The sequence below is a fragment of the Chaetodon auriga genome, chromosome 3 (genome assembly GCF_051107435.1).
Source record: "Chaetodon auriga isolate fChaAug3 chromosome 3, fChaAug3.hap1, whole genome shotgun sequence".
Taxonomy (NCBI): domain Eukaryota; kingdom Metazoa; phylum Chordata; class Actinopteri; order Chaetodontiformes; family Chaetodontidae; genus Chaetodon; species Chaetodon auriga.
This window is the reverse complement of record NC_135076.1, coordinates 27228212-27241030: the sequence shown is the minus strand read 5'-3', so window position 1 is coordinate 27241030 and position 12819 is coordinate 27228212. Positions and strand designations below refer to the sequence as shown.

At 46.6% G+C, this 12819-nt stretch overlaps 1 protein-coding gene across 1 annotated transcript in view; it reads left to right on the top strand.

Annotated features, from left to right (window-relative positions):
- crocc2 (ciliary rootlet coiled-coil, rootletin family member 2) overlaps window positions 1-12819 on the top strand; it is a 33000-nt gene extending 20181 nt beyond the window's left edge. The window contains exons 19-36 of the mRNA XM_076727188.1: window positions 70-197; window positions 536-705; window positions 799-978; window positions 2598-2732; window positions 2815-2958; window positions 5050-5288; window positions 5383-5542; window positions 5634-5801; window positions 6729-7113; window positions 7200-7330; window positions 7458-7578; window positions 7659-7822; window positions 7908-8348; window positions 8999-9148; window positions 9234-9434; window positions 10334-10465; window positions 11016-11195; window positions 11280-12819. Coding sequence (XP_076583303.1) covers window positions 70-197; window positions 536-705; window positions 799-978; window positions 2598-2732; window positions 2815-2958; window positions 5050-5288; window positions 5383-5542; window positions 5634-5801; window positions 6729-7113; window positions 7200-7330; window positions 7458-7578; window positions 7659-7822; window positions 7908-8348; window positions 8999-9148; window positions 9234-9434; window positions 10334-10465; window positions 11016-11195; window positions 11280-11363 — 3313 coding nt within the window. The 3' untranslated portion in view covers window positions 11364-12819. The remainder of the gene's footprint in view (window positions 1-69; window positions 198-535; window positions 706-798; window positions 979-2597; window positions 2733-2814; window positions 2959-5049; window positions 5289-5382; window positions 5543-5633; window positions 5802-6728; window positions 7114-7199; window positions 7331-7457; window positions 7579-7658; window positions 7823-7907; window positions 8349-8998; window positions 9149-9233; window positions 9435-10333; window positions 10466-11015; window positions 11196-11279) is intronic.

Below are 12819 nucleotides of genomic sequence, written 5' to 3'. Positions count from 1 at the left end.
GACCTTCTACACCTAGTGGTTCAAAGGTCTTTTTTTCGGAGCTCAAACCACTTTACCGCTGTGTTCCAGAGCAGAGAAGGAGTCCCTGGAGACGGCTCTGTTTGAGAGCCAGGAGCTTGCCTCGTCTCTGGAGGCCGAGCGCACCAGGATGGAGGGGGAGAGGCGCAGCTTGCTCCTGGCTAACGAGGCATTGACGCGTGAGTAGCCCCCTCCCTCAGAGACCCCACTGTCCTCCGTGCCAAGCCCCCTGGCCATGAAGCCTTTCCAACAGCCCACTAGAGATCCATATTTCAGCTGTGAGCTCTGCAACAGCTGGACTGCAGGATCACTGGAGCTGCTTTCTCAGCTGACCAGGGTCCCACCACTCCGCACAAACACATATGGATCGGATAAGTGGTGTTAAGCTAGCATGTTCCACATAAAGACAAGCATGAGTATCCCCGTAAATAAAGCTCCAAATGAAATCTTGCTGAACCCCGAGTCTCCATCTAATCACTGAGTGCAATTTTGATGGAGTATGGATGCATCCGCCCAGGTGATGGTGCTCGGATGCGTGTGGATGCTGAACGACAGTTGGCACAAGCTGCACAAGAGCAGAGTAGGTTGGAGGAGAAGCTGGCCCAGGTGGAGAGGAATGCTCAGCTGACCCTGAACAGCAAAGAGCAGATTCACAGAGAGCAGCTCGAGGCTGAACGGCGGCAAAAGGTAGAGTGAGACTTGCATTGTTAAGTTAGCTTAAATGGGATTCTTTAGCTATCTGTTCGGTAATCAGGAGGGCGCGTGTTTGATGGTTGACAGGAGCAGCAGCGTGCGGAGCTGACGCTTCAGCGGGAGCAATCTGAGGAGCAGCTGCATAGGCAGCATGAGGAGCTGCGTGTGCACAGCCAGAAGGAGCTGCAGCAGGTGCAAGAGGAGCTCGCCAGACTGCAGCAGGACTTCAACCACAGCCTCCTGCAGGCTGAGAGTGAAAAGCAGCAGGTGTGTGAGGTGGTGCCTTCATAGGTTTTTTTAGGGCCCTTTTTGGAGTATCTTCAGGTAGCAGAAGCGTTTGTCTCATAAGCACAACATCCCAATCTCTGTCTTCACAGTTGTCAGTGTGTCCCCATCAGGAGTTACAGTATGTTCTGCCAGCATCCTCATGCAAGATGCAAGGTCTCATTCCTCGTCCCTCAGTGGAAGTTTATCTCAGCATAATATTTTCACCATGTCCAAGCCTATTTTTGCTTATTTGTTGGGTTATTTAACAGGGAGAGTGCACATTAATAGACATTACTGTGAGTGCGCCATAGTTAGCCAAGAGGCTGTTTTTCATCTGTAGTGCCTGGACAGATATTACAAAGTCACCCTAAAACAGAACATAATGATCATTTTTAAGCATGCAGCAGTAATAATAAACAGTCATAAAAAGAAAAAGAGAGAATTAATGTTACTAAAGACATTATTCATGACACAGTTACACTGCATACTGCCTCCCCTTGGCAGCGTCCCTGCTGTGGACAGACAGAGGGCAGCTGATTGACGAGTCTGTCCTCAGACATACTGAGATCGATTTAACAGATGTGATTTTATCCATTAAGCTCATCTGAAGAAAAACAGAAGCTAGATAAGTTAGACATGAGAAATCTATGACCAACAGTGTCAAATGCCTTCTAGAGGTCAAGAAACAGCTCGGGAAACGTGACCTTTATCCAATATTTGATCTTTTCTGTTAAAAAAGTTTGCTGTCTCACTTGAATAGTCGGCTCTAAAGCCATATTGCATGAGGTGCAAGACAAATCAACTACTCTGCAACCTTTGACACTGTAGGTAGGACACTGATAGGCCTGTAGTTGCAGGTAGAAAGGGGATCCCCATTTTTGAAGGTTTACCAAACACCCCCAGTCAAGAGGTCAGTAATCCTGTAATCTTGGTTAGTGTTTTTCTGAACTCTCTGAGCATGGCTGCATCCATACCAAGTATATCCTTTGCTCTGGATGGTTTAAGACATCTTGTCATTCTCGTAGCCTCTGATTCAGTGACATTACATTAAGTGCAGCTAGTTAGCGAGCTAAACAAGCAGGAGGAAGAAACAAGCCTTGATAGAACACCCTGGGTAGGAAGCTAGCTCACCTGTCAGTCACTTAAATTACTAGCAGTGGTTCTGCTGTAGTCAGGTTAAGTGAGGTGAAGCACAAAAAGATTGAGATGGAGAGTCTGTGCAGGGAAGGCAGGACTCACTGACCTTGATGTGCGTTTTGAGAGAGTTTCTTCAGGTTGGTCTCATGAGGACACATTCTCCATACTGATGTGTTGTTCTGAGTGTACTGACTGACTGAAAGGGAATCAAAGTTTCCAATGGCTTGATTTGTTTTTTTGGCTTAACACATCAGCATTGTTTGCAAACATTTCTCCCACAGCGATGACTGTTTGGGAGTGGGTTGATGTCAGCATGTTTCCAAAGTGAGCTGATGTTGACAGGTCTATATGCTAACAGGGCTGCGACTGCAGCTGCTGTACCTGTCGCCCTCTTCAATCACTCAGTGTTCTTTTTCTTTGTGGCCAAACGTTTTGTGAGCTATAGTCTAAATTACCCTGACCTCGCAGTCTGTTGTGGCCAGGCTTTGTCCCAAATGGAGGCCGAGAAGGCTGCCCTCACAGAGAAGCTAGCAGCCCTGCAGCAGGATCTGGCCACAGCAGGCATGGAGATGGAACGCACACAGAGGGGGGCACTAAGCAAACAGGAGCAGGATAAGGTAAAGTGTGCCGGGGACATATTCGCTCTGGTCGCTTTTCTTGTTCTTTACACATACCTGATTTTGCACCTCTGTGTTCCAGAATGCAATGGACGTCCTTCAGTCTGAGCTGCAGGACTTGCGGACTCAGTTTGAAGAGTCTTTGAACTCCCATGAGAGCGCCAAGAAGAGTCTAACTGAGCAGGTCAGAGAGTTGAACCAACAGAGAGAACACACACAACATGAGGTGAGGCCCTTTAATAACTTCACCAGCTTGATTTGCACGTGGAAATATAAAAAAAAAGATCATAGAATACATAGGTTGGATGTCACCAGAGTTGGTTTGTGCAGCAGGATCACAGAAATGCATAGGAAATGACAGGATTGTTTGACTTGGCATCGGATGGGAGACCACGGATCTGCCTCTAGAGTGAGGGGGAGTTTGCACCAATTAGTACAAGTGTGAGGCGAGAGCCATTTACCATAGGCTGCTGTTGACGTTGGCCAATGCCACAGAGCTTTACTAACATCAGGGTGCCATCAGGTGCAGAGTGAGCGGGGCCAAACCCTACAAGGAGCGGGGGTGTCCACTCTCAAGACTCCCACTCAGCACTCATTCTGTGTCTTTTTCCTGTCAGGTCCACTGGGGGAACACTTAGTTCCATTGACCTTAATATAAATATAAAAGCGCAATTAGAGACTATAATTCTGGCCCAGTGACATACCTCTCTGAGCCAAATGAGAGCCGTAAATCTCTTCTCTTGGGGTTGCTTGTGGTCAGGATTGCAGGCATGGGGTCACTGAGCGTTTTAGTGAAATAACAAGGTCACAGTCACCTCATTAAGATCTAACTGCAGAGTTATAAGGGCCCCACCATGCCTTGATTTAAAAGCCTGCTTTCCCTGGATAGGGGGATTGTTTATCTGTGTGGGACTTTTTGGTTTCAATAAAAAAGCAAAAATGAAGATCATCCTGTCTTCCCTCTGTCTCCTTAGTCTTGTCAAAGTATAGTGAATGAGGTTGTGTGGAGCCAGAGCAGAGGGGTTTGGGGGTTTGGACTGCCCTCCCTTCCATATATCAAGTCAAACTTCAGCGACACTGTCATATTTGGCCTCCGCCCCTGCTCGCTTCCTTGTTTGATTATTTTCACTTATCCCATCTCATGAGTCTCATGTCAGACAGTGACAAAACAGGAGTGAGAGTGTGTGACAGAGAGCTAGTGAGCCTGAGAGGGGGAGAGAGCGAGAGGGGAGGACACGGTCCCTGGTACCATAATATGAAATCAAAGTTTGAGTTAACCCCTTGTGTAAATAAGCCAGCGGGGGAGTGTTTATTTTCTCCCCAGCAGCAGCGAGAGGCTGGCTCCACTGGGACTCCAGGTCCCCCTCTCCCGTTCACATAACACAACACTGCTGCCCTCATATTCTCTGCCCCCCTCCTCCCGCCCCTCCAAAAATCAGATAAAATAAAGTATAATTGGCCAGATCAGCACTGGCTTGTTTTTTCTCACATTAGAGTTTATGAGAAAGAACCATCTTGTGTGGCCTCTGAACATAACACTGCTACTCCTCATCCTCCCTCCTCCCCCCACCGCCTGGAGGTGGTGGTGGGGCCTGCTGTTTATCATGTTGCTCTCCGTGGATTCTTTACACTGCGAGCTGCAGCAAGGAGATGGGGAGAGACAGCACCTGGCCACAGGCCCAACTGGCTCTCATCCATGCCCAGATAAGCTCTGTCCTCCCTCTTTCTCTCACTACACACAACATGTTGCCATAAAACAGAATATAGGTCATACACTATCTTTGGATTGTGCACATAGCACTTAAAATAGGAGATGTTGAGGTTTAGCTTTCAAACAATGACGATCTGATGCATTATCTGATCCAGAGTCAGTCTGTGTGGAGTAATACTGTATGTATTGACTTCACTGTGCTGAAGGGTTTTTTCTTATTCGATTTGATGATTAGATTTAGTACATGTTTCTGCAGGTAATAGAAGTTTTTGATGAATTTTGAGAATATAAAGACTTTTGTGTGTTTTGTTTTATTGGATTTATATTGAAAACAGATGGTTTTAAAGTCAGTTTGAGGCTTATTGTTCTTTTCCTTATTAACTATGTTTGTACCCATTTGGAATTTATATCAGCAAATAAACTCTGGTTTGGGTTGACAACCAATCACGAAACCAGTAACGAGTAAAAAATACTTTCACAGAGTTTCTAGATGGGACCTTAGCTATTAATCTCACAAACAAGAAATGTACTTTTTATCCATGAAACCTCCTAAGTCACCCTCACTGACATTCTGTGCCTTTCATTCTCCAAAATCTGGACATGAAGTTAGAGGGCCTTCGCCGGCAGCTGCAGGAGGCAGAGGATGCACATATTAAAGGGCAAAGGGAGCTGATTGAGGCTCACAGAGAGCTCCAGGAGTGTGCCCAGGATCGGGACAAGCAGCGAAAAGAAGCCCTGGACCTGAGAAGGCTCTTGGGTGATGAGACCAGAGAGAAAGAGACCATCCAAGCCTCCAACCAGGAACTGAGAGCTTTCATCAAGAGAGCAGAGAGTGACAACAGCAGGTACAGCCGTCACATGGAAGAGCAGACTTCCTGTAAATTCAATGGGTATTTTTCCTGTTTTCTGTCTCGTTAACTTTGAACATATCTTGACTAGTTTAAGAAGAGCTGTGGAGGAGAGGGAGCAGAAAGTGGCAGTCTTAGAGGAATGTAGGAGCTCGGTGCACCAGGAGGCAACCACTCTACGCAGCAGAATGAGGGAGCTGGAGAAGACTCGCCTGCAGGCACGCAGAGAGCTGCAGGAGCTGCGCAGACAGGTGAGAGATTATTGCGGTAACTGCTTTCCATTTGATTTATTTCAAATAAAGGATTACCTTCAAGTGGTGTGTGCTATGTTAACATGAGCAGGTAAAGGTCCTTGAAGGTGAGAACAGCCGGCAGAAACAGGAGCTGCAGGAGCTGCAGGCCCGGGTGTGTCAGGAGGAGCAGAAGGAGGAGGAGGCACGTCGTGAGGCTTTCACTCTGAAGCAGAGAGTGCTGGAGTGCGAGGCCGGCAGAGAGGCGGCGCTCAGTGAGGTAGAAGGCCTCCGGGAATTAGTCTGTTAACAACATGCTAGAGCAAACATTCCACCTTTGCATACAACATACTTTAAGAATACCTGTCATCTGCGATACTCATGCAGAGACAGAACATGAACCACAACACACTGAATATTCTGTTGGAACACTGATGGATTGCCTTCAGTTTTACTTTGAATTCTTCTCTGAATGTAACTGAACAGTTTTTTAACAAAATTCTGCTTTAATGCTACCAGAAATTAAAAAAGATAAACGCTAGTTTGTGTTGCAAAACAGGAAAAATTAGCCTTTCCATTCTCTAAAGTAGGGTTTTTTTTAACCTCTTCCGTCCCATAACCCTTTTTTTAGGGTCCCCAAATTCTCATGACCGCAGCAGATAGTCAAGTGAACATATGGCATACTTCTGTATTCTGTTCCCAAGAGCATGGAGGCAACTTGAAACACATTCCCCATTATTATGATGTATTTGAAGCCTGGTTAATCTAGAAGGCTCATTCCAAAGTATTTTGTCGTTGAATTTCATGCCTCAGCCATGATTCTTGTACCTCTTAACCTCTTATGATACACTTTAGAAGATGCTTTTGGAAATGCTGTCACTGACACTTGACAGTGTTGTCATCCTAAAGCACATTAACCCTTTACAGAAACCATGTGCCTCTTATTTACACAGTTACACGTTGGTCACTAGATAACGCTCAAGACATGTTTCAGGAATTACTCTGCAGTGTTGTTCATCACTGTTTTGCACTGCTGTAGGTACAAAATTGGTAGATTGTGGTGTAAACATATACATTCTCACATGTACAACCTCTAGAAGATTCTAAATCCTCTGAAAGCACCCCAGTTATGGCTTCTATACTACCTGTAGTATATAACAAATACATGCATGACTGGTAGAGAAAATGAGGTTTGTGTTGTGCCTAGGTTGCAGGTCTGCAGCGCCGTGCGGTGGAACTGGAGACAGCCGAGCATCAGAGCCGAGATTTGCTGCAGGAAAGAGAGGCTTATCAGCAGCAGTGTGACCAGAGGCACAGAGAATCCGCTGCCCAGCTAGGGAAAGCCTTAGAGGACTCCAGGATCCAGGTGAAGGAACTCTCTGTGCAGGTTGGCCTCGCTGAAAGCAAAGCACAGGATCTGGAAGAGCAGCTGGGCCTGGCCGATGCTAAACGCAGGGACCTGGAGCTCAGGTTGGTGGGGCTGTGTTCAGCTCTGCGACGCACTGTTGGCACCAGCCACAGGAGGCTTGCAGGCACGCCCGGGTCCCGCAGACGGTCTCCCTCTCCCTGGAGAAACCACCTGCAAGTAAAAGGTACAGTCATGCACGTTCATGATGAGGTGTCATTATGCCATTTTTTGTTATGAGCAGATGCATTAATGAGCGTGGTCTTCGGTTAGGAGGGGACAACGTGACAGATGGATCCGTGTTGTCCTTGTCTCATGGTGAAGATGAAGAGCTGGATGTGGACTCAGTGCATACGACCATACGGGAATTCCAGCAGGAGCTCAGGGAAACACAAAGAGACAGGGTACAGTTTGATGTAGTGGCTTAATGCCCAAGACCAATTTGTGAGGGACCATAACGTACATCTTATCTCTTCTTTTCAGATCATTTTTGGCACTTTTTAGTCTCATAAACATTTCTTCTTCCTTTAGGATGAGGCCAAGGCTCAGATAGTTAGTCTGAGTCAGCAGGTGACAGAGCTCCAGAGCAGCCAGGATAAATCAGCCACCCAGCTGCTACAACTACAAAAGTCCTTGAAGCAGTCAGAGCAGGGTAGGTGGACCCTACAAACACAGTAAACACCGGTTATTAATTCCATTTAGACATACAGCATTTTTAACTTATTCCTCCAGGACAAAGTGAGATGGCAAAGCGATTGCAGGAGGCGCATACGTCCCTTTCCCTGCAGGACGAAGCAGTACGTCGTACAGAGAGGGAGAAGAGAAGCCTTGACGAGGAGGCAGCTCACTTAAGGACTAGTCTGCAAGCTGCCGAGGCAGAGTCCAGAGCACTGCAAGTACGTAAAAGGCAAAGAGTTTAATGTCAACGAAAACAGTGCACACCATCTGACAGTAACAACTCCTGTACCTATTCCTCCACAGGACAAGTTGGAGCTCCTGCAGGGCTTAGAATATCGTGCAAATGCAGAGCAACGGAAGCTGAAGGAGTCCCTGGAAGCAGCAGAGAGCAGGGTGAGCCGCCTGGAGCTCTCCCAGCGCACCCTTGAAGGTGAGCTACAGAGGGCCCAGCTCAGGGCAGCAGAGCTGGATGCAGAGGCAGGGGCGCTGCAGGAAAGACTGACAGAGCTGAGGAGGAAGCTGGGTGAGAGCGAGGACCGCTGCGCAGTGCTGAGGGTCAGCGAGGAGAGGCTGACCACGGCATTGGCTCGAGCCGAGCAGCACGAGAGCCAGCTGAGAGAACAGATCCACCATCTGTCAAACACCCTCAGTGACAACAGGACCAGTAGCGGAGCCCTGCAGGAGCAGATCACACAGCTGCAGAGGGCTCTGACTGCCAGTGAGCAGGACCGAAAGCTGCTGCAGGTACAGTGTATCACCTAGCATCCTTAAACAAGAGAAATACTGCGAGGCCACAGGCATAGATGCATTTTAAGAAAAACTCATTTCTGTAACATAACACAAATCATATGCACTGTGTATTTTTAATTTCTAAGCTTTTCTCCTTGCTCAACATCAGGATGTTTGATTGAAACTTCAAAATAAGACGAATAGCCGTGCTTCCATTGCTCTGCTTTGATTTACGGTGCAGCTATGCAACCTTCTCAGCTCCACACCGGGCATTTTTCATTTACATTTGCTGCTGTGGTTTTCCTGAAGGACCTCAAAGACTGAGCAATAAAATGCTCAGGCAAGCTCATTAATTCTCCAAGAGTTTCTCAGGAGAGCTTTCCGGTCGTAGTTTGGGACTGCACTTTAAAGATACTGAGCAAACAAAAACATGACATGCTTGGTATAAATCTCTTGATTTGCTCAAACGCTGTCAGGTCGTTCAGTAAAAAGTGAGAGAAAACGCAGACTCTCGCCTGCAACTTTCAACAGTATGTCAAGAACTGTAAAAGAGACAGAATCTAAAGGAAGGTGAGAAATACAGGGTCAGCCTAAGAGCAAAATTGAGTTTTGATGAAACTGAGTGCCTCATTGTGTAGCGTACATCGACATGTTTGTGCCCATAGGAGCGTCTGGATAAAACACGAGACGCCCTTTCAGAGAGTAAGAGGCTGAACCACAAGCTAACAGAGCAGAACCAGAACCTTCAAAGAGCCCAACAGGACTTAGAGCTTAAAGAATCCGAGCTGGAGAGACATAACAGGACACTGAAGGAGGTGAGTCACACTGAGGTCAAAGTGCAAATAAAGATCCAAATGTTGAGACACCATTTTGATGTGTGGGTGATTGACTGTGTCCCAGAGTCTGAAGCAACAGCAGGAAGCTGAACTGGAGGCCCAGGGGAGTTCCCAGCAGCTGCAGCGAGAGAAGGAGGAACTCCACCACAAGGTCACCAATCTTCAGAGCTCTTTGCATAAACTACAGAGTGAGAGGGCAGAGATGGAGAGGGTGCTGACACGCCTCGGGAAAGACAAGTCAGCACTCAGAAGGACGCTGGAGAAGGTGAGCCGATCTGTCTGCTGCACCGGACATGAGGATTAGTTTGACATTGTAGAAAATAAGTTTATTCTCTCCCTCTTTGAAGAGTTTGACGAGAAGATTGATACGACCTTCATGTCTGTAGGGTAAATATGACGTTACTGCAAGCAGCAGGTTAGCTTAGCTTAGCATAGAGACTATAAATAGGAGGAAACAGCCAGCATATCCCCCAAAATATTAAGCTATTCCTTCATCCCTTATCTGTAGGATTAGTTCAACAAGTTGTCATGACTGGTTGGAAATCACAGCTTCATAATATCACAGCTAGAGCAGTGAAGACATGATCCCCCTTTTGTTGGACCCCAGAACATTAAACAGCTTTTGGTCGGGAAACCTGAAAAGTCTTGGTGCTGAATATGAGGTAGAATATTTGAAATATATAAAGCAGCCAGACCGCAGAGGGCTTTAAAACGTAATTAAAAGCGTCTTAAAGTCAATTCTGAAACTGCTGGAAGCCCTCGTACATATAGACGCCAGGACTGAAGTAATAGGCGTTTAGTGTTGGTCAGAAGCCTTGCTGCCACATTCTGGACCGAGTGAAGACGTGCAGTTGCCGAAGCATTCGGGGACATAAATGGGCAGCCAAATTAATCCATGCCGGAGGAGACGATTTGAATAATTTGCTGCTTCATTATGCTTCAGTTTGTCATTTGCTTAACATTGATGTTCCGTTTTCCACATATTCATCTCCTTTGTCACACGTTGCACGAAGCGATCTTTAAGCGATGGAAACATGTAGGTGGACTGTGAGAACCAAGAGGCTCTGTGCTTGGCTTCTGCTACACGCATTACAGGAAGGCACATGAGTGCAGAACAATCATGGTAAAGTCGTTCACATTATGTCACCCTCGTGTTGTTGTCAGGTGGAGATGGAGAGGCTGAGGAGGGAGGAGGAGGCAGCGGCGGCAGCCAGAGAGAAGGAGCAGTTGGGGCAGGCAGTCCGCGACTTGGAGCAGGAGCTGGCTGCAAAGCAGGAGGAGGTGCAGACCGGGCAGGTCAGAGGCTGCTGCATGAGAGGCAGGGGTCACACTGCAAACAGCTCCACAGCAGACATCATTAGGACATTAAGCAGATTCAGACGGGAAACTCAAAGCTGCTGCATCGCCAAGTTTACATTATATACTGTATATCTTTAATTTTCTCACATGAGTAAGTGTAAATTAAAATGTTGCTGTAACTTGCGTGATACTTAACAACACTGGAATGTTTCTTGTGTGAATCTGGAACCCTCTCTAACTTCACTGAAGGTGCAGCCGCCTTCAGTGCAGGTGGTAGCACAAAAAGCCAGATGAGCTTGAAGTCTGAAAGCATTTAAATTTGCATGTGAAGTGTAGTGGCATATCAGTCAGAGTCCTCAGAGGGAGGCTGCTGCAGTGTTTTCAGTGTGATTTGATTTTAGAGAACTAAGAACCCCTCTGATCCAGAACCTCTGTGCCCCCCCCACCCCCCCTTCTGCTCAAACACTGATTACAGCAACAGAATCCTCACCTTTATTTTTCTTAAACTCTCTTTTCAACTATATAAACTGATGTGAACTGTCTTCAGGCCCAGATCTCCCAGTTGGAGCACTCTCATGCACAGCGCCTCCTGGAGGCGACAGCACGTCATCACCAGGAGCTGGAGCTGGAGACGGCTCGTCTGAGAGACGGTCAGCTCCAAGCAGAGCGGGCCTTGGAGACCAGGGAGAAGGCCCATCGCCAGAGGGTCAAATGCCTGGAAGAGCAGGTATTTTAATTCTACGTGTGGATGGGAAGGTCTTTTTTGTTCTAAAGATTTATGTTTGTCTAACTCCCTTCCATTTTTTTCTAGTTACTGACTCTGAAAGAGCAGCTGGATCAGGAGACAAGAAGAAGACAGGCCTATTTCAATCAGATGCTACAACCTGGTGTGTAGGCAGAGACCCCGTGGTGACGTACGTAACACCTCTGACTTCCTCATCCACGGTTCCTCTGGCTGCTTCCCAACAACATTATGTTACAAGCTACGTCCACACACGCACACACAGACACGCTCCTCAGGCGTTTGCTCCCACCCATGCACATGTGCACACCGGATTACATTAATCTGCAGGAAAACTCAACAACAACAAACAATGAGTGTTTTGTTTATGAGAGGACTGGATGTGCCAAATTGTTTTAAGGATTTCCTCTGGCTCGCTACAGTTGGCGTTTCTAAGTCTGTTTATGCTGTGCCATTTTTTTTAGGAAACAATGTGATGAAAGGTTTCCTTAGTTGGTGCTTTATTCTCTTATGATTGTTTGTATACTCATTTGTCATATTGATCATGTACCAATTTTATATGTCATAATCACTGTTTGTGTATCCTAATGAGAATAATTTCCAAATATTTACAATAATTGTTTGCAGATTTTTCTGGTGCTGTGATTTATTAGTGGCTCAGGTCATGCCCTAAAGATTCTATAGTGTAACTCACTTGTTTTATCATGTGTTGTGTTTGACTCGATCAATAGCAGAGTGTGCAACAGTCGCGATTGTTTTTAATAAACTGGGTGTATCAGAGCACAATTATGCCATTCTGTTTTACCAAAGATGTTGAGATTCGATAATGATGTTTGTTCTACTGGACACAAAACTTTGTTATGGAAAAAGTTTCCTGTGAACTTTGCGAAGGACAGCGCTGCCCTTTCATGGCATGTGAGTTCTGGCGTTTGGTTCGCACCATTAAAAGCCTTTGTGGATTTAGTGTTGTGGGTGAGAGAATGACCTTCGCTCTCTGTTGCCAGCGCTGTCTTCAGTGTTTTCTTTCAAAGATCGTTGCAGACTCCAAGGTCTGCGGGGATCATCATTCCTTGAGAGTTTCGCTGGCGATCCTCCTGTAATCCTTCACGACCATAAAATCTGCAGCTAATATGTGGTCTTCCCTTTGCTGATTAGGAACCGCAAGTATGTTGTGTTCTCGCTGCGTTTGTGTGTTTCCATCCTTGCATGCATCTGCTGTGTGTGAGTATCTGAAAAGCTCTTTCACTCTTTCTTTCATTTCGGCTCCACACTGACTGTACAGGGCTGCATTTTCACAGCAGTGCACATGCATGTCTCCTCACTGTGTGACCTCGCAAGCCTTGGTAACTGTACATAGTAGGAGTTTCACTGAAAGGGGAAAATCTTGTCAGAGTTTCTTTAAAGCAGCCCTTTGATTATCATAGATCCGCCCAGTGGTTATCCAGTTACCGGCCTCTTTTCAGCTATTGGCTGGAAGGAGCTAATTATGCAAGGTAGTGAATCCCTGTGGGGGAGGTGGGGCCAAAACTGAAAGAACTCCTTTGGCAGGCAGAATAGAGCTTTTATTGAGGATATTTCTAAGCTGACCATCAGGGACCAAATCGCTGGA